Source organism: Nematostella vectensis, chromosome 2, assembly GCF_932526225.1.
Source record: "Nematostella vectensis chromosome 2, jaNemVect1.1, whole genome shotgun sequence".
Lineage (NCBI taxonomy): Eukaryota > Metazoa > Cnidaria > Anthozoa > Actiniaria > Edwardsiidae > Nematostella > Nematostella vectensis.
The window spans coordinates 9,416,336-9,434,724 of record NC_064035.1 but is presented as its reverse complement, the minus strand read 5'-3'; the positions used below and the strand labels follow the sequence as shown (position 1 = coordinate 9,434,724).

The window sequence follows — 18,389 nt, the reverse complement described above, 5'->3', positions numbered from 1 at the left end:
TTTCAGGCCTTCTGTTATCCTCTTCCTGATATAATGCTGGCAAAAGTCAGTGTGCCTGCGGAATAGAACATGTGCAAGCTTGTGTTGTTGCCTTTGTAGTGGTTCAATGTTTTTTTATGCTATTAAACCAATTCCCAGGCCCAGTAAGTCAAAGACAATTAGAACTCATGTTCTGCCATATTTTGATTGTTTGTATTTACATAGCCTTTCATGGTACCTTCTGTGATCTCTGTCAGTAAGTCAAAGACAATTAGAACTCATGTTCTGCCATATTTTGATTCTTTGTATTTACATAGCCTTTCATGGTACCTTCTGTGATCTCTGTCAGTAAGTCAAAGACAATTAGAACTCATGTTCTGCCATATTTTGATTCTTTGTATTTACATAGCCTTTCATGGTACCTTCTGTGATCTCTGTTGACTGCATCCGTCCTCTAATAATGCATGCATGACATGAACAAAAAAGTACATAGCCTGTCAGTCAAGCAGTGTGACATCCCTGACAAGGTATGCTGTCATGGGTAGATTATTATAGGAAAGACTCACAACAAATGAAGTCTATTTGTTTATATAAGAATGATGATTTTAGTAACAATGCATTCATTGTTCTCCTGTTGCAAAACAAACTTGATCCTCTGGCCTTTTTCTTTGGCAAGTGGAAGATTAAGCCACGAAGTCTGGGTTCTCTCTACTAATAAGCTTAATAAACAAAACTTTAAACATTCTCATCCCATAACATGCAGTCCTTGAGCCAGTAAAATATCATTTCCATTATTATATCCCAAATGCAGTGAGAGATGCACTGAGTTAAAGGTGAACAATTGTGTAGCCAGCTATGAAATGAAAAGAATCCCCCCCCCATGTAAAGGAGGGGAGTCGTCAAATGAAAAAGGCTCATCAAATTGGTTCTTAGATAGATGTTCCCCTTGGAGATCTGATTTGGTTAAACGGTAGTCTCGTCCCCAGGCCACTCTTGGTCAGCTCCACTAATTCGGATTTAATGCACCAAACACTGGTATTCGACTCTGCCAAATTGTCGTTTTTAATAAGAATTCGTCTGGGCAGTCTTATAAAAGACGAATATTTGGCAGAGTCAAATACCAGTTTTTGGTGCGTTGTATTTATTCTTCTCTGGTTTACAATCACGACTATTTGGGCCTTTAGTATTGATTCATTCGGGTTCAAAATATACTCCAGCCAATCTGTGGTTTTCAGGTTGAAGTAATCAGGCGCGTACACAGGGGGTTGCACAGTGCACCCCCCCCCCCCCCCCCTTAGCCATCCTGGGTACGCGCCTGGTAATTGTAATATAATTTGTCTCAACGGGGTTCGGGATTTTCCATTCCGGAGGAACCACAGGGTACGCGCGTCGAGAAAAATACACGTCTCAATCAGTACGTTTCAAAGACATAATCTGAATATTTATAAGTTATAACATGGCACATGGTCTGATCCATTTTTGTTGGTAACTAGGCTCTATTTCTAGCCAACGCCCTGCATTGGGCAACGGCCTGCATTGCGTGTTGCGCTCCCATCCCTAATACTCAGGGAGGATTCCCCAAATCTCCTCTCCAATTTCTTACTGGGGGGCCGAAGCAAGGGTATCAACAAAGGAGGGGGGGGGCGGATTAATGTTTTTTTTTTCGTGTATTTCCTTATATTTTTTGTTATTTCAAAATACGGGGGGCGGGGGCCCGCTCGGCCCACCCCTAGATCCGCCCCACCCCTAGATCCGCCACTGTACTTGATAGACGTTTTACCGTCGATCGAGCGATCGGGTAACGTACCCTATGGCTTTGTATCGCTGCAGCCCTTGAGCTAAAAAATGTCATTACATGTAAAGTTTTGCCAGAGGAGTTATGCCAGCTAATAAGCCAAATTAGAATATGCTCAAGGAGGTCATTTAGGATTATTGGGTCTTCTTCTGAAGTGTGAGTACGATGATAGAAAAGTAACGAAGTTCCATACGCATGCCTTGTGATTGATTTAGCAAATAAGCTTATGTGCTAAAATCGGCGACTTACAATACTACTAGATTTGCTATAGCTATGTGTATTGAACGTTGCATAGTTGAAGAATGTTTTGCACATGTACTTACAGTGATCACGAATGTTTCAAATGTTTTCAAGGCTTGGGATAAAAAAAGTTAGTTAGAGTCTATTTTGTATACTATTTGGAATTCATTTTAGTATTAATTATTTTCCTTGGCCTTAGTCCTGCTGTCAGCATATAGTATTTGGATATGTAAATTTAATATTTTAGCAGATTTGTTTTTAGTCCCATACTGTGACATGGCCACTTCTTCTTCTCTCGTTAGAGAGAGAGAGAGAGAGAGAGAGAGAGAGAGAGAGAGAGAGAGAGAGAGAGAGAGAGAGAGAGAGAGAGAGAGAGAGAGAGAGAGAGAGAGAGAGGGGGGGGGGGGGGGGGGTGATCGCAGATTTTTTATTAAAACTTTGAAATGATCCTAAGTCGTCTTCTACGGTTCTAGTTGACCTTTAATCTATAACAAAAAAAATCTGAGATCCGATCCGTCTGTGAGCTGAGCTATCATCCGGCGTGCGAATAAAAAAGGTACTAGATGACAAGCCTGTGAGTAGCTTGGTACAAACTGGCACTAAGCCCTTCATCAGTGGCCATTGCTTCCCAGTGCAATGTACTCGTCGTTTGCTTCGTCACCGAGATCTTTTTTTCGCCGTGTGTTTGTAAGTAAGCGTATCTAAAGCTTTAATAATTAGTAAATAATCGCTTGAATAAGACTACACATATGGCCTTTGAGTTTTTACCATTTTTCGTGAGAGTGTAGCCACTGTTGCTTTAGCGTAGTGTATTGTCAGTCTCAGTCTGTGAGCCAACTTGTGAATGCAAATACTTATTTTTCCTGGGTTATATATTGTATAGTAGTCAACGATGCAACTCCGCCAAGGACGGTCCCAAGCCCTGCTGAAAAAGGAGGAGGGTTGGGCGTGGGGCTAGCTACCCCACCCTGTCAAAAAATCCTAGCTACAGAAACGCCAACAGCAAAATCATCAGACATCACGGTCCTGGGAGAAGATGGACCTCCAGCTGGAAGGTGTATGACGTCGGGCGGTGAAAGCCAGAACCCGGAAGCCGTCAGACCGAAGACCATCGCCTCCACCAGGACCACCACCACCATCGCTACATGGAACGTCCGGACCATGTACGAGACCGGGAAGACAGCGCAAGTGGCCGCATAGATGAGGAAGTTCAACCTCACCGTGCTAGGAATCAGCGAGTCAAGATGGACTGGTTCCGGGCGGAAGCGACTGACTTCCGGCGAGTTACTGCTGTACTCGGGGCACGAGCAGGAAGATGCTGCACACACCCAGGGAGTGGCCCTGATGCTTTCAAAGTCAGCACAGAGAGCGCTTATCGGGTGGGAGGCGCACGGACCACGGATCATGACAGCCTCTTTCTACACCAAGAAGAAGAGGATCAACATGGACATCATCCAGTGCTACGCCCCGACGAACGACAGTGAAGAGGAGGAGAAGGACAACTTTTACAACAGACTGACGACCATCATGCAAGACAGACCAAAGAGAAACATCATCATAGTAATGGGCGACTTTAACGCCAAGATCGGCAGTGACAACCGAGGATACGAGGAGATCATGGGGCAGCAGGGGCTAGGCGAGATGAACGACAACGGGGAGAGGTCCGCCGACCTGTGCGCCGCAAGCAACCTGGTCATCGGAGGGAGTGTTTTCCACCACAGAACGATACTCAAGCGAGGAGCAGACGTTGCTTCAGACCATCATCTTCTCGTCGCCCGGCTGAAGCTGAAGCTGAAGCTGAAGAAGAATTGGACAAGGGGGTCCAGCCAACGCCAGCGCTACAACACCATCACGCTGAAAGACAGCAAGAAGAAAGAAGAGTTCAAGGTCACTCTTTCCAACAAGTTCCAGGTCCTCGAAGAGCTGCTTGAAGAGGAGACGATAGAAGAGAAGTGGCAGAAAGTGAAAGAAGCAGTGACCTCAACATGCCAAGAAGTACTGGGCCCCAAGTCGTACACACACAAGGAATGGATATCAGCAGAGACACTACAGAAGATAGAAGAAAGAAGACAGAAGAAGGAAGTGGTGAACAACAGCAGAACAAGAGCAACGAAAGCGAAAGCACAAGAAGAATACACAGAAGTAAACAGAGTCGTCAAGCGAAGCATCAGAGCAGACAAGCGAAGCTACATAGAGACACTGGCAACAGAAGCAGAAGAAGCAGCTCACCAGAACAGCACCAAGGACCTGTATTCTATCATCAAGAAAATATCGGGCAAGTTTGCCAAGCCAGAGAGGCCAGTAAAGGACAAGAATGGAGGAGTGATAGCAGACGAAGAAGGACAGAAGAAGAGGTGGATCGAGCACTTCCAGGAGCTACTCAACAGGCCAGCTCCTGCAAACCCACCGGAGATACCGCCAGCTGACAGTGACCTGCCAATTGAGTGCTGCGCACCCACAAAGGAAGAAATCTGCAGCGCCATCAAGCAATTGAAGAACGGCAAGTCTGCAGGACCCGACAGCATCCCGGCAGAAGCGCTGAAGGCTGACGTCGAGACCAGTGTGGAGCTCCTCTACCCGCTCTTCTGCAAGATATGGAAAGAAGAAGAAGTACCAGCAGAGTGGAAGGAAGGCTACCTCATCAAACTCCCCAAGAAAGGGGCAGCGTACAAAGCAGCAGCCTGTTGATCAAGACGTCCTTCAGAGACGCTGGCGATGGATTGGCCACACCCTTCGAAAGCCTGCAACCAACATCGCAAGACAATCCCTCACTTGGAATCCCAAAGGAAAGAGGAAGAGAGGGCGGCCTCGTAACACATGGCGCCGAGATTTGGATGCAGACGCCAAGCAGATGGGCAAGACGTGGGGACAGCTGGAGAGACTCGCCCAGAACCGAGACGCCTGGAGAGAGCTGGTCGGCGGCCTATGTCCCAGACGGGACCACAGGCGGAGATGAGAGATGAGTCAACGATGCTGAGAGTACATGAAAATGTCCTTTTTCGTTTCATTCTACTCAATGACACTCAAAGTACAGTATTTTTGAAATTATATCCAAGCAAATTGCTTCTTTTAGATCGCGCTGAGATTTGGATATAATACGTTAGGCGGGCTATTATACAATTGCAGAGTTGACTATTTTCATTCAGCATTCAGATGTCAGTCCATCTACGGATGTCGCCATTAAGAAAACACTTCTGTCCCTCTTTAAGTGTCGGATCTCTTCATTAAACAAACTCTCTTGTCGCCCTCTCCGATTGTCAGATGTCATCATTAAATGACTCTTCTGCATCCTCAGGAACCCAGGGCGACGCCGAGACTGGAAGCTTGTCTCCTGTTCGGACCTAGTGCATTCATTATCAGCACAAGTGTTTTGATCTACATCGGGTTCTTGCTGGGATGGTCAAAGGCCGAGGCGACTGCCCTTATATTGGTATTTATTTTGTATTTGGAATTGCTGGGCGTCGTCGTCTCCTCCGCTGCTGTTCGGTGTCTTCATCACTGTCACGAAAGCGCCGGGACTTTACTCTTTGCCTGTGATAGTACAAAATGGCGACCACCGCCATAACAAGAAGCAGTCCGACCAAGAGGTGAACGATGGCCATGGCGGGAACGTGCCTGGGGCGTAAACTGGTCTCAGCACTTGGCTGTATCCATAGTTCTTTTCGACATATTCTAATCCCGCCCTCTTCAAGTGTTGGATGTCGCCATTGAACGAATTCTCCTGTCGCCCTTTTCCAGTGTCGGATGTTGCCAGAAAACGAACTCTCCTGTCGCCCCCTTCAAGTGTCGGATGTCGTCATTAAACGAACTATCCTAATGCCCTGTTCAAGTGTCGGATATCGTCATTAAACAAACTCTCTTGTCGCCCTCTCCGAGTGTCAGATGTCATCATTAAATGACCTCTCCTGCATTCTCAGGAACCCAGGGCGACACCGAGGCTGGAAGCATGTCTCCTGTTCGGACCTAGTGCATTCATTTTCAGCACAAGCGGAGACTGGAAGCGTGATGTCCTGCATCTGGTCTCTGCGCCGCGCCCTGGGTCCCAGAGGATGAATCTCCTCTGAACAAAAAAAATTGAATACAATAACCAAGCTAAAAACATTTAGAGAATTAAGATATCAATTGCCAAGATTTTAAAATGATAAATACAAAAAGACAACAATCTGGAGGCAATGGTTACACAGCAATCAAGCTAAAAAATTTAGAGAATTAAAACATCAATTGTATTTCCTTTCATACGTCATCCAGTGGTTCTCTTTCTTTGGACCCCTAAATAGTCCAAAATAGAAAATAAAAACCATTTACTCAATAAAACTATGCAACCCATTAAATAAATTAAAAATACACAAAATTTTTGTAGTTACACTTTATTTACCCGATTTTAAAGAAATATACAAATAACTACCATTGTGATAACCTGCTATAAGATCTGTTTGTCTTCTATAAGATGCGGTGATAAATGCTATACATTGAGTCTAGGGTTTTGGTAGGGGAAGGATATTTACCCCTCTGAGCCCCATTTGGATCACCGGTTGTTGCCCAATAAATATAATGATGTGCAAAAAGAGAAAAACATGCAGCACACCATAATTTTCAGTAATAATTCAGTAATTCCAAATTAACAGATTATCCACTTATAAAAGAAACCATTTTGGTTAGAGAATAAATTTCCGGGGTGGGGGCGGGGGGACTCTCCAGAAAAGTACACAGGGTGATCGTCTTGTCTTTAAGGGTATAAAATTTCGTCCAACTGCTATCCCATCGGGGTTGTTGAAGGGTTCTGCTTTCTCTTAGGGTATAAAATCCGAGCAACTGCTATTCCTTAGGCGGTTTTAACAGTTTATCCGATTCTGCTATCTCTCAGGGTTGAAAATTCCTTCTACCACACCCAATTTGCTATCTCTTAGGGGTAAGAATTTATGTTGACCACACTCAAAGGTCTATTTCAGGCCCGTAGTCAGGCCTTTGATCGGGGGAGGGGGGGTACGTTTAACCATTTGGCGGACGATTTTTCCTTCATGATTTGCCTTCATGAGAATTGATTTTGCCGACGATCATCCCATCTGTTTTTATTGTAGTAGTCCCCTGGGATAAATTTTAAAAGAAATGATTTATAAATCAGTTACTTGTAGCCCAACAACTGGCCAACATAGGAAGAGACAGTACTTTCGGTAGTACCAGCTTCTCTTGCCGAATCCATCTCATCAACCTCTGACCTCTCCAGAAATTCGTACTCTGATGATAGATCGGTTGATGTGCTTGACTGACTGGAGCCTGCAGACTGTGTCACCTTGCTACCAATGCCCTCTCGCACAGTATGCTGTGGCCTAGCATCTGTGGAATCTGTTTTAGTGTCATTTAGAGACTCATTAGAGCTGTGGTACTCTTTAGCATCAATATCTGGGAACTCTAGGCCTTGAGTAAAATCATCATCATCATATTCCCAGGTGCTTGAGCCACCCATGCTCAGAGAAGGGAGCTGCGGGTTGTCTGGCAGGAATGTGAGAGAGCTGTCCAAGCTGATTGATGAGTCATCTGGAGTAGGAGGAGCCATATCTAGAAGAAGAACTTATTTCATAAATTTAACATTTGGAATTTCAATATCAAACCATTGCAAACTTAAAAAACAACACATTATCCCAGATTATTTTTCTTAAATAAAATCCCACTGCCATGCTAATCACACATTACCTAATCCAGCAAGACTGTTGAGGTCCGCAGATTCAGAACTAGTGTCCTCCATGCATGGTATATCATCTTGTGTTGTGTCAGATGTAGATAATACTATGTCATCAACAGGTATAGCTTGTACCTCAGGCAAAGCTGATGTTGGTAACAGTGGCTTTAGAACCACAGGATCTGGGGTCTCTGAAACTAACAAGGAGGGCATAGCTGCTTTGCTCCTGGGTTTTGAGATAAGCTGCCCATCTGTTGAGTCTAGTCCAGTGGGTTCATGTGGGGGCTGAGTATTTGAAGGTTTGTTAGAGCTGGCTTTGGGATGGAATGATTTAGCGAACTCTTCCTCACTGTCATCGGCATGCTCTTCACCAGTCTTAGCTGCATCATAAGAAAGAAAAATGTATAAATCGAAATCTCATCAAGTGCCAAAAAGAAAAAAAATTATGCCATACCCACTCAAGTCACAATCTAAAGAGTACCTCAGCGATCTAACTTTGAGAGAAACATAAATCAATACTGTTGTCAACAGCCATGGATTCAATACCTTTGAATATTTGTGATCGTTCCCTTTTCGTTCTGCTGTTCTTCCACTGAATAATAAATGGTCTAAAGAATGGTTCTACAAAGCTGTACATCACATAGTGTGTACCATGGTACTTGATAGGCGTCCACAGATAGAAAAACAGCACTGAAGCAAAAACAAACAGAAATGTCGACAAATTTCAAAAAACCATGGTAAACCAGTTATCCATATGGAAAAAAAAAGACTTACATAAGGCATATAAAAGGCCAAGAAGTGGTAGATATTGGTATGCAAATGCTGCTCCCAAGACAAGTAATGCAATCACTCCATAATACTGAAAAATGATAATCATATATAAAGTATTTCAGAAGTGAAAAACAAAACAGATTGTTTCAGTTATTAAGTTTGTTTAACCACCAAACCTTATTTGGTATATTCCTCCATTACCGATTCCTGCAGGGGTGGCGGACAGGGAGGGGCAGGGCACCCCCTTTGTGTTGGGTTGGTCCACTGCCCCTTTCCTGTCACACACTCAACAATGTTTGAATGGCCCTAAAAAATTGTCTCTAGCAAGAAAAATAAAGGTCACTGTATACAAAACCTTCCACAGATTAAGGAAACTTCCTTATATGACTATGAATTAGAGGATGGCTACAAGTACAGCAATGGTAGAAAACAATGGAATTAATTTTACAATTGAAAGGCTGCACATTAAAATGCATTTGTCTGATCAGGGAGTTGTGAGGGAACAACTCCCTGGTCTAAAAGATTTCAAACATTCTCAGCCAAACCATAGCATGAAAATTCAAGATTTACAGTCTAGCAAGGATGTGGATGCTGGAAGTATAAACTGGCCTTACTCTTTTACCTATTGTGGAAAGTTGCTAGTTAATTTTTATCTGTTTCTTGATATTAAGTATTGTATTTTAATTCAAACAAGTTTCAAACTTATCATCAAATGATAAGTTTTTCTCTGCCACCCTGTTCTAGCCATTGCCATTGTTGCATCTTAAAGTCCTTATTATTATGTCTGTGACAAGACTACTATAAGGAGCTATCAGGTAGAACAATAATAACCAGTTGAAGATGTGAATGACCACTAGTAAGACATCAAAGTATGAAGTGAAAAAGTGTTTTTCTTGGCCACGCTGTTCTATGTAGTCTGCATCTTGAAGTTGTTGTTATGTCTGTGACATGACTGCTATAAGGAGCTATAAGGTAGAATAATAATAACCAGTTGAAGACGTGAATGACCACTAGTAAGACATCAAAGTATGAAGTGAAAAAGTGTTTTTCTTGGCCACGCTGTTCTATGTAGTCTGCATCTTAAAGTTGTTGTTATGTCTGTGACATGACTGCTATAAGGAGCTATAAGGTAGAATAATAATAACCAGTTTAAGATATAAATGACCACCAGTAAGACATCACAGTAGACACACAACAGTGGGTGGTATACCACAGTAATACAGCATGGAATTAGACAACACAAGAAATGATAATGAGCTCATGAGATAATGGACCAGGGATAAAAATGTGGCACAACAAATTGGAAAATTAAAAAGTCAGTGCATTTTAATCATTTTCTTTTGGAAGGAGAGAAGGGCTAAAAGGTACGTGAGAACTCAAGGATAATGAACTGGGATTTGCCAACTTGCTATTTTTTATACCTTTTTCTTGTTAGTGGTCTTTAATTCTACGAAATTGGAATATTCCACCATGACCAGTTCCCAGGTGAATGAGAGTTTGTAACAAAATCTGTTGAATGTGAGGCTCATCTCATAGCTGTTGAAAAAGCAGTGAACAATATATTCACGTCTTTTGAATACTGAATATGTAGCGCTTGTTATCACAAAGTGTAGTATAGCGCCATCTTCTCTGCTAGCAGAGGCCTCTTTTCTTTGTATTTCGCTGCTAGCGAAATACAAAGAAAAGAGGTCTCTGCTAGCAGGGAAAGCGCCATCAGAGTAACACGAAGTCTGAAGTAATTTATATAATTAAAGTAGTATAAGTAAATAGCATAAAAGAATAAAAGATACCTTTCACGTTCTTCAGGTGTTATTCCGGCTAGAAACAAAAGAGGCGGATGAGTTATAATATACAAAGCTAATAAAGTCGAAAGATGAAAGAGAAACAGCGCCACCAACAAGAAGGAATGAGTTCGAACCATTACCTCGTTCAAGAACAGCAGCGGCACGATCTCTCACATCGTGCAAACAAAGTCCCAAAGCGATGATAGCACTAATAATCAGGAACATTCGAAAATGTCCAGACGCAAAATAGCTAGAAGAGTAATAGAGAACATCAGATTCACGCGATAGGCGAACGACAGATAATAATACAAAAACCTGAAGATTGCGTTGACAGCGACGAAAACACACAGGGAAACAACCGGTTTTTTCCACAGCAGCACATCTCTGATGAAGTCCCATTTCGATTCTAGAGGCTTTAGAAAGTGCTCGATTTTAATCTGGTATTGTTGTCGCTCTATACTGTAGTGATCCGCCATAACCTCGATGTTTTCACCGCCGGCTTGTTCGTTTACCATCGCCATGTTGTTTTGAATCTCTGGATCCCTGTTTTTCCGAAGGCCGCGTGACGTCATCATGTGTACCTATCTAAGAGCCCCCAGAGTGCCCATCATCAATACACCCTTTGCTTTTTGGTGATTTGGACTTTTGCAGATTCTAACAAAGTAAGGATGTTGCAGCATTTTATTACACTAATTTTTCAAGAATGGAGTAAAAGTAAAAAAAACATATTAGTGAAATCTGGAGTGCACAGAAATCAGAAGTCTATATCTCTGCGCCATAGATAGAGCATTCAGGGCTTTTTTTTCCTTTAGCAAGAACTCTATGTTTAAACCGAAATAACATGGAGAAGATAAAATCTCTAGAGAAGGCAGGCTGGCTTTTTTTTAAGCCCTTTCACGGGCTACCTGTGTATTCGCGCTATGCATGTCGGGTATCGAGTGGCTTGCGGGCGCTTATGTGAACATCTCCACGTGCTTGTTATCGTGAGAAGATTCCGACGACTCTTAAAAAAATGTTGGTTTTATTTGAAACCCCGGCTGGTTATGCCGTATTCAAGGTACTTAATGCATTACCGTGTTATTATTTTATGTAATTGTGATGTTTTATCCCGTAAACGTGTTTGGCATTCTGTATTTTGATCAAGCTAAACTTTTGGTTGTTTACGTTGTCGCGTCTCTAGCTTTTAGATGAGAAAAAACTTAAGAATGTTGACGATCTTTACAAGGATTTCGAGACTCCTGATGCGGCGAGCAAAGTGTAAGTCCTGCTGATGAAATGCTTAAGTAAAGAAATACTATTATTCACAAAATCTCTGTTTATTATGTTTAACACAACTGAAATTCACTGAAGGACTGAAGACGCGGAGGGCCATAATTTCCAGTATCCCATTTTTTAAAAACATCTACCATCTTGTTGTTATGTCTGATGCAGTGTTAAGCTCAAGCATTTTCACAAGTTTGACGATACCACTGAGGCTTTAGCTGGTAAGTTTGCATTTATAACTTAAACTTCACCCAAGTCTACCCCCCTGTTAGCCATTTGTATAATGAATTGTGTACAAACAATAGCCAAAGCATATCTAACAATTATTTGTTAAAGGTGAAGTGGATAGCGGTGGATACGGATTTTCTACCGCTATTCGCTGATCCTGAAGAGAATAATTGTTTTAGTATATACTTGGCGGGGACTGAACAAGACGCATTTTGTTGTAATCATTTTATCAAATTTCCTTTGATGAGGTATCGCTTCTGACAGTTTTGTTGATGTTCATATCATTATCCCGAGATAGCAAACAAATCAGAGCATGAGTTCTTATGAAATTCCCTCTAGTCATATACTAAACTTGATTATTTACTGGGTGCCTCTCCTCGCGTCATGTGTTTGGAAAATAAATGTTTTCTACTCTGTTGATCCCAGAGAATTAGGAAAGAATAACATGACTGCGCACTCGGCCATGGGTCCCAAAGGGCCTTAAAGGGGGAGGGGGCACAAAATTTTCGAAAATACATCAGAAAAAATGGAAATATTGCATACCTCAAAGAAGGACTAGGTTTTGAAGAGCATGCACAACATTTCTAGGTTTCATGCTAGATCATCCTGTACCAAGGGCAAATCCCGCACTCCGCAGGACTCATTAACACCACAATCATTTTTTACCGCAATACCGCTGTTTAAAAAGTTTGATGATGGTTTTAAATAGTCTAGTTTAGGAGTTTTGGTAAGATTTCACAAAATTCTAAAACTCACAGATAATAGAGATTTTCTTTTACATAACAGCTGCAACTGCTGCTATTGAAGGCAAAATGAGTAAAGGCCTAAAGAAGCTTCTAAAAAAGGTAGTGGCCAAGGATGCCCATGAGCAGTTAGCTGTCTCTGATGCCAAGCTTGGAAACATCATCAAGGTATTACCAGAAAACCAACAGCTAGAGAGAACTGGTAGTGTGATGGAAGTGCTATTTATGCAATTTTTGTCAGAAATTGTCAGTACATATATACATCAAGACATTGCAATGATGTATGTATAACATAAATCAGATATGAATTTTCCATAGACGTAAATATTCATTAGGATACTTGAAGTGCAATGTTCAGTTAGAAGCATCAGCTTAAATCATCCCTATTTATTGTGAATGCTCAGTAGCTATCTTTTCCATGCACTCTGTTCTGCACTTTAATTCTGGGTGATGAAAAGGCTTAACGTTGAGTTCATATTTTATAGGAGAAGCTCAGTGTGAATTGTGTAGCCTCTACTGCTGTACATGAGCTTATGAGAGGAATCAGAAATCAGATGAACAACCTAATCACAGGTACAGTCAGTACATTGTAAGGTTAGAAGTAGGCCCCAACCCTATTTTCAGGTATTTGGCTTAAAAATTACTAGAAATATAAAGAAATCCACAGAAGAACAATGCATCCCCCCTTTCTTGAAACCCTTGCTTCAGCCCCCCTTTTGGAAATCCTTGATCTACCCCTGCATTTGATATAGATGATAGCTGTTTATTTACATATTTATATAGATGATAGCTGTTTATTTACATATTGACATGGGATTTGATAAAGATGATAGCTGTTTATTTACATATTGACATGGGATTTGATATAGATGATAGCTGTTTTTTTACATATTGACATGCGATTTGATAAAGATGATAGCTGTTTATTTACATATTGAAATGCGATTTGATAAAAATGGTAGCTGTTTATTTACATATTGACATGTAATTTGATAAAGATGATAGCTGTTTATTTACATAATGACATGCAATTTGATTTAGATGATAGCTGTTTATTTCTTTATTGACATGCGATTTGATTAAGATGATAGCTGTTTATTTACATATTGACATGTAGTTTGATAAAGATGATAGCTGTTTATTTACATATTGACATGCGATTCGATTAAGATGATAGCTGTTTATTTACATATTGGCATGCGATTTGATTTAGATGATAGCTGTTTATTTACATATTGACATGCGATTTGATTAAGATGATAGCTGTTTATTTACATATTGACATGCGATTTGATATAGATGATGGCTGTTTATTTACATATTGACATGCAATTTGATTAAGATGATAGCTGTTTATTTACATATTGACATGCAATTTGATTAAGATGATAGCTGTTTATTTACATATTGGCATGTGATTTTGGGTTTGATCTGCAGGTTTACAAGACAGGGAAATGAGTGCCATGGCTCTTGGTCTGGCTCACAGGTTTGGACCCAATTAAAAAGGAATTTCTTCTTCATGTGCAATACCTAATAATTCATATATAATTGCTTTTTCTTCTACAGCCTCTCAAGATACAAACTCAAATTCAGTCCAGATAAAGTTGACACCATGATTGTTCAGGCAATCTCATTGCTTGATGATCTGGACAAAGAATTGAATAATTACGTGATGAGATGCCGTGAGTGGTATGGATGGCATTTTCCGGAACTTGGCAAGATTGTCACTGACAACCTTGCCTATGCCAAGACTGTCAAGAAAATGGGTAAGAGGGATTGTAAAGTGTGTATATTTATCCATAATCCTTGTATCTTAATTGTGCCTATATTAAGCTCTTGAGAATGGGCAGCTGAGCTGATTTAACTGGAACTAGAAGGATAATCCTCATGCTCCATTAAACTAGGTTATGTTTCTGTGACGTAGGTATGAGGACTAAAGCAGGCGAACTTGACTTCTCTGAGATTCTTCCCGAGGAGGTAGAGGAGGAACTAAAGACAGCAGCTGAGATATCAATGGGAGTTGAGGTAAATTAAAACACAGTGCAGTTAAGTATCATCAATCTTTGCATTGCTGTAATATCCTTTGAATTAGTCAGATGAACTTCCTACTTTCCTCCAAATATCACACTGGTAAGATTCTTGGGATCAAAGTTTTTGATAAACTTGGATTGGATTCTTCAGGCTAGCTACAATCTCTAATAATGTAGTTTGTTTAAAACCAAGAAAACTTATAATGTAACCCCTTTAACTGGTATTTAAGCAAGGCATTAAGATAGTGATTTGTTTTTGCAATAACATGTGATAAGTTGAGCTAAAGTATTAATTGTTCATCTATAGATATCACAAGAGGATATTGATAACATAATCTTCCTGTGTGACCAAATCATGGAGGTTGCAGAGTACAGAGCCCAGTTGTACGACTACCTCAAGAATCGCATGACTGCTATTGCACCAAACCTTACTGTACTGGTCGGAGAGCTGGTTGGAGCTAGATTGATTGCCCATGCAGGTGAACAAATAACCAAATTCCTAATGGACCTCACCCCCTTGGCTCTGAAATCGTAGAATGCAATGATCAAAATCTATTAGTAGGTATCACTACAAGGATGTAACTGGATCAATGTAACCATCCCAGTAATGTGTAGTCTTTCTTTGACATTTGGGTTTGCATCATTTAGGTTCACTCCTTAACCTTGCCAAGCACCCTTCATCTACTGTGCAGATCCTTGGAGCCGAGAAAGCACTCTTCAGGTATCGGCAAATAACAAATGCCTCATAAAACTAATATGTAATTAAAAAAAACCCTTATGTTTAAATGAAGATAACATGAAGATGGGCAAGGTGTACAAGGTGGTCTATTTCTATAATTTTGATGACTGAATGCATTGCTTTGAGACCCATGATGAACTTAACATTTGCTGGAGTTAGTGTTTAATGTCTTCCTGTTTGATGATGTAGCTTGAGTTTAACTCATTTTTAAATTCGATACTTGTAATGAAGACATAGCAGTTATTCATATAACCTGAAGCCTGAATTTTAGTGCCTTGCGATACTGATGCATTGCCTGCCTTCAAATTGATTGGCAACCCTAGGCAGCTAGGCAGCTAAAACTAGCTTTTACAGTGAGTGATGTTCAGAAAATGCAGGTGTATTGTTTTGTGAAGAAGAAATACTATCTTTTGATTGAGCTTACCATGGTGTTTGTTTCTCAGGGCTCTGAAGACAAAGCATGATACTCCAAAGTATGGCCTGATTTATCATGCATCTCTTGTTGGGCAATCAGCCCCAAAACACAAGGGCAAGGTAATTAATGTCCATTCATTAGTAATAGGAGAAAATTAGTATGGAGAAAGTAAGAGCTTTCTTTGTGTTTAACACCCCTGGTTGAGGTTTTTCAAATGTTTTCCAGATCTCGCGTATGCTTGCGGCCAAGGCTTCATTAGCCATTAGGGTGGATGCCCTCGGAGAAGATGTTGGTACAGATATGGGCATTGAAGCTCGTGCCAACCTTGAAGCGAGGCTAAAGATGATCGAAGATGGACAGGTACAAACTTGTGCTTGATAATATCACCTGTCTTGTTAATATGTACTTAGCACCTCAGTCACAACCCTCATTTTGAACATAAGATGACAAAGATCATGGCGTATTATAATAGAGTAAATACCATGAAAGACTATAGGACATTTTACTCCATCTGTATCCTCCATAGATGAGGAAGATCAGCGGATCAGGGAAGAAACAAGCCAAGGTGGACAAATATGAAAACACAAGGTTTGTAATATACTTAATCTATATGGAACTATCAGACTATACCAACTATACGGAAGGTGCAGTTTCCTTGCTGTTGACGGCACTAAATTGGAAGTCTCTTAAAGATAGAAGATACGAATTTAGACTGAAGCTGTTCAACAAAAGCCGGCAAGGCCTCGCCGTCCTTCCAATATGACACCTCACTACACCCGCGCGAAAGTCAAGACACAAGCACTCAGAGCATATTTCTCTACCGTTTGCTCGTACTACTGTATATAAATCTAGTTTCGTTAGACTGGGACAATCTGGCCCAAGCAATAGTTACCACACAAGCGAATGTGCCCGCCTTTGAGGCTCTAATAAGCTCTATGTAACTTACCAAGGTTGCGCTTGGTGGTATAGTAAAATAAAGTGAAGTGAACACTTTAGTTTTCCCTCATGCGTAGCTCAAATAAAAAAATTCTTCTTGTAGAGTTAGTAGCGATTGTACTTTAGACAAGATAATATACTGTGCACATATAGCTGGCACTCTGTGGAAAATCGCTGGCGAGTCGGCCAGCTGCTGGGGGCCTAATGGAACCCCTGCAGAGTTATTGGTTGGAATATGTTACTTCTAGGCTTGTAGCTTGCTTCGAGGGAGGGTTGAATGAAGTTCCACTTGCAGGAGACTTGATCCATTTGGAAATTGAGATGGTTTCATGTAGTAAATGAGATGGTTTCTTGTAGTAAATGAGATGGTTTCTTGTAGTAAAATACCTTCTATGCCAATAAGCAACCTTGCTGGCTGGTGCAATTTTTCTCATAATACGTCGCCTTTTTCTCATACCTCTATTAACTTTGCAGCCAAGTGAAGGCCTATAACCCAGATGCAGATTCCACTATTGGTAAATCAGCCAAGAAGAGAAAGCACGAAAAATCAGACGAAGAGGAGACCGCTGCCACACCAGGTAACAACTGCAGTCGCATGGTGCTCGTTTTATCACTGGAAGTCTCTTGTTGAGCAAAATGCCCTAATTTTCAGAAGTCGAGTCACCGCCAAAAAAGCACAAAAAGGAAAAGAAAAGCAAGAAGGAAAAGACCAAAACTGAAGAAAGTGACGAAGAGGCCGACATTTCAGCGGTGAGGACCTTAGCCACATGTATTTTGCTCTGTTGTTAATTAAACCGATTGGACCAGGTTTTTGTGCGGTTGCAATGCCAGGCATGTATAATAAACGGGGCAAGTTTAAAGAAAGCCGATCACGCCGCTATTTTATGCTCCCACGCAAAACTGACTCTATCAAAGAATCCATTTCCATCGGCTAATTCAAGCAAGTGACAGAGATGCTTTCAAAACAATATCGTTAGTAGTAGGGTAGGTATGGAATTAGCCCGGTTTTCGAGGCGGAATACTAATTTTGAGACGGAATACATTATCTTGCGGTCAGTTCCGACGGCTATTCTATTCCGACGGCCATCGTACGACGGTTATTCTATTCCGACGGCCATCGTACGACGGTTATTCTATTCCGACGGCCGTCGTACGACGACTATTCAGCCCTAAAAACTATCGTAAATAAGCTATTAAACTTAAATTGTGGGTAGCTGATTTGAAGTTTTCTTGCAAATAAACCGAAATTTTAGAGGGGTGGTTGATCGACATTCTTTAAGATATCCTGCTGGCATATCCAGATATCCAGCGAAATAGCACAGGAGTTCTTTATAAATTAGTTTCCTTTGTGAGTTGATTGTCAGCTGTTCTGGTATTTATCACAGGTGCTAGAAAATGGCGAAAAGAAGAAGAAGAAGAAGAAAAAGAAGAAAGCCAAGACCGAAGACTCCGACTAATGCGAACTTCAATCTCCTTATCTTTAATTATGTAAAGTTCGTTACTGTAGACTGTTTTTAAGAAACACGAATAAAAGCAAACATAATTTCCAAGCCCTATATCTCCTATTGCCCGGGGAAGATTATAAGCTATATCATTAGCTTCTCGTGTCTAGCTTATCGTGTTTAGCTTATCTTGACCAGTGTTTGTTACAGAATCAGATAAAATTACTTCAGAGCAATGCACATGCAAGAATAACGATAGGCGAAAGTCCCACTCCCCTCCCCCCCAAGGCGCAAGCAGTAAGCTGATTAAAGGCACCCACCCGCTAAATGTGCGTCCTCTCCCCAGT

General features: G+C 41.1%; 2 protein-coding genes and 1 pseudogene across 2 annotated transcripts; 2 read left to right on the top strand and 1 right to left on the bottom strand.

The window, feature by feature from the left end:
* Positions 1-2,851: 2,851 nt before the first annotated feature.
* On the top strand, positions 2,852-4,783 carry LOC116604323 (annotated as a pseudogene).
* Positions 4,784-6,365: 1,582 nt separating this feature from the next.
* On the bottom strand, positions 6,366-10,814 carry LOC5521340. The gene is made up of 8 exons (XM_001641102.3): positions 10,562-10,814; positions 10,387-10,496; positions 10,253-10,280; positions 9,884-9,998; positions 8,466-8,550; positions 8,238-8,381; positions 7,706-8,071; positions 6,366-7,570 (listed from the first exon to the last, which is right to left on the bottom strand). Exons 1-8 carry the CDS (start codon positions 10,765-10,767, stop codon positions 7,137-7,139), a joined length of 1,488 nt encoding a protein of 495 aa, XP_001641152.2. The 5' UTR covers positions 10,768-10,814; the 3' UTR covers positions 6,366-7,136.
* Positions 10,815-11,179: 365 nt separating this feature from the next.
* Positions 11,180-18,150, top strand: LOC5521341 (nucleolar protein 58). The gene is made up of 16 exons (XM_001640977.3): positions 11,180-11,303; positions 11,427-11,503; positions 11,678-11,730; positions 12,524-12,648; positions 12,966-13,053; positions 13,918-13,966; positions 14,047-14,246; positions 14,405-14,505; positions 14,818-14,989; positions 15,159-15,231; positions 15,693-15,783; positions 15,890-16,024; positions 16,191-16,252; positions 17,075-17,178; positions 17,253-17,350; positions 17,986-18,150. Exons 1-16 carry the CDS (start codon positions 11,259-11,261, stop codon positions 18,055-18,057), a joined length of 1,545 nt encoding a protein of 514 aa, XP_001641027.2. The 5' UTR covers positions 11,180-11,258; the 3' UTR covers positions 18,058-18,150.
* Positions 18,151-18,389: the final 239 nt, after the last annotated feature.

Excerpts from the sequence above, each read along its gene's own strand:
- LOC5521340 (XM_001641102.3), bottom strand. The coding sequence starts at position 10,767 with ATGGCGATGGTAAACGAACAAGCCGGCGGTGAAAACATCGAGGTTATG. Across the intron at positions 10,281-10,386 it reads CGCTGCTGTTCTTGAACGAG|CCGGAATAACACCTGAAGAA; the intron begins GTAATGGTTCGA and ends TTTTGTTTCTAG. Across the intron at positions 9,999-10,252 it reads ACACCTGAAGAACGTGAAAG|CTATGAGATGAGCCTCACAT; the intron begins GTATCTTTTATT and ends CTTTTTCAACAG.
- LOC5521341 (XM_001640977.3), top strand. The coding sequence starts at position 11,259 with ATGTTGGTTTTATTTGAAACCCCGGCTGGTTATGCCGTATTCAAG. Across the intron at positions 14,506-14,817 it reads AGATATCAATGGGAGTTGAG|ATATCACAAGAGGATATTGA; the intron begins GTAAATTAAAAC and ends GTTCATCTATAG. Across the intron at positions 16,025-16,190 it reads AGATGATCGAAGATGGACAG|ATGAGGAAGATCAGCGGATC; the intron begins GTACAAACTTGT and ends TATCCTCCATAG.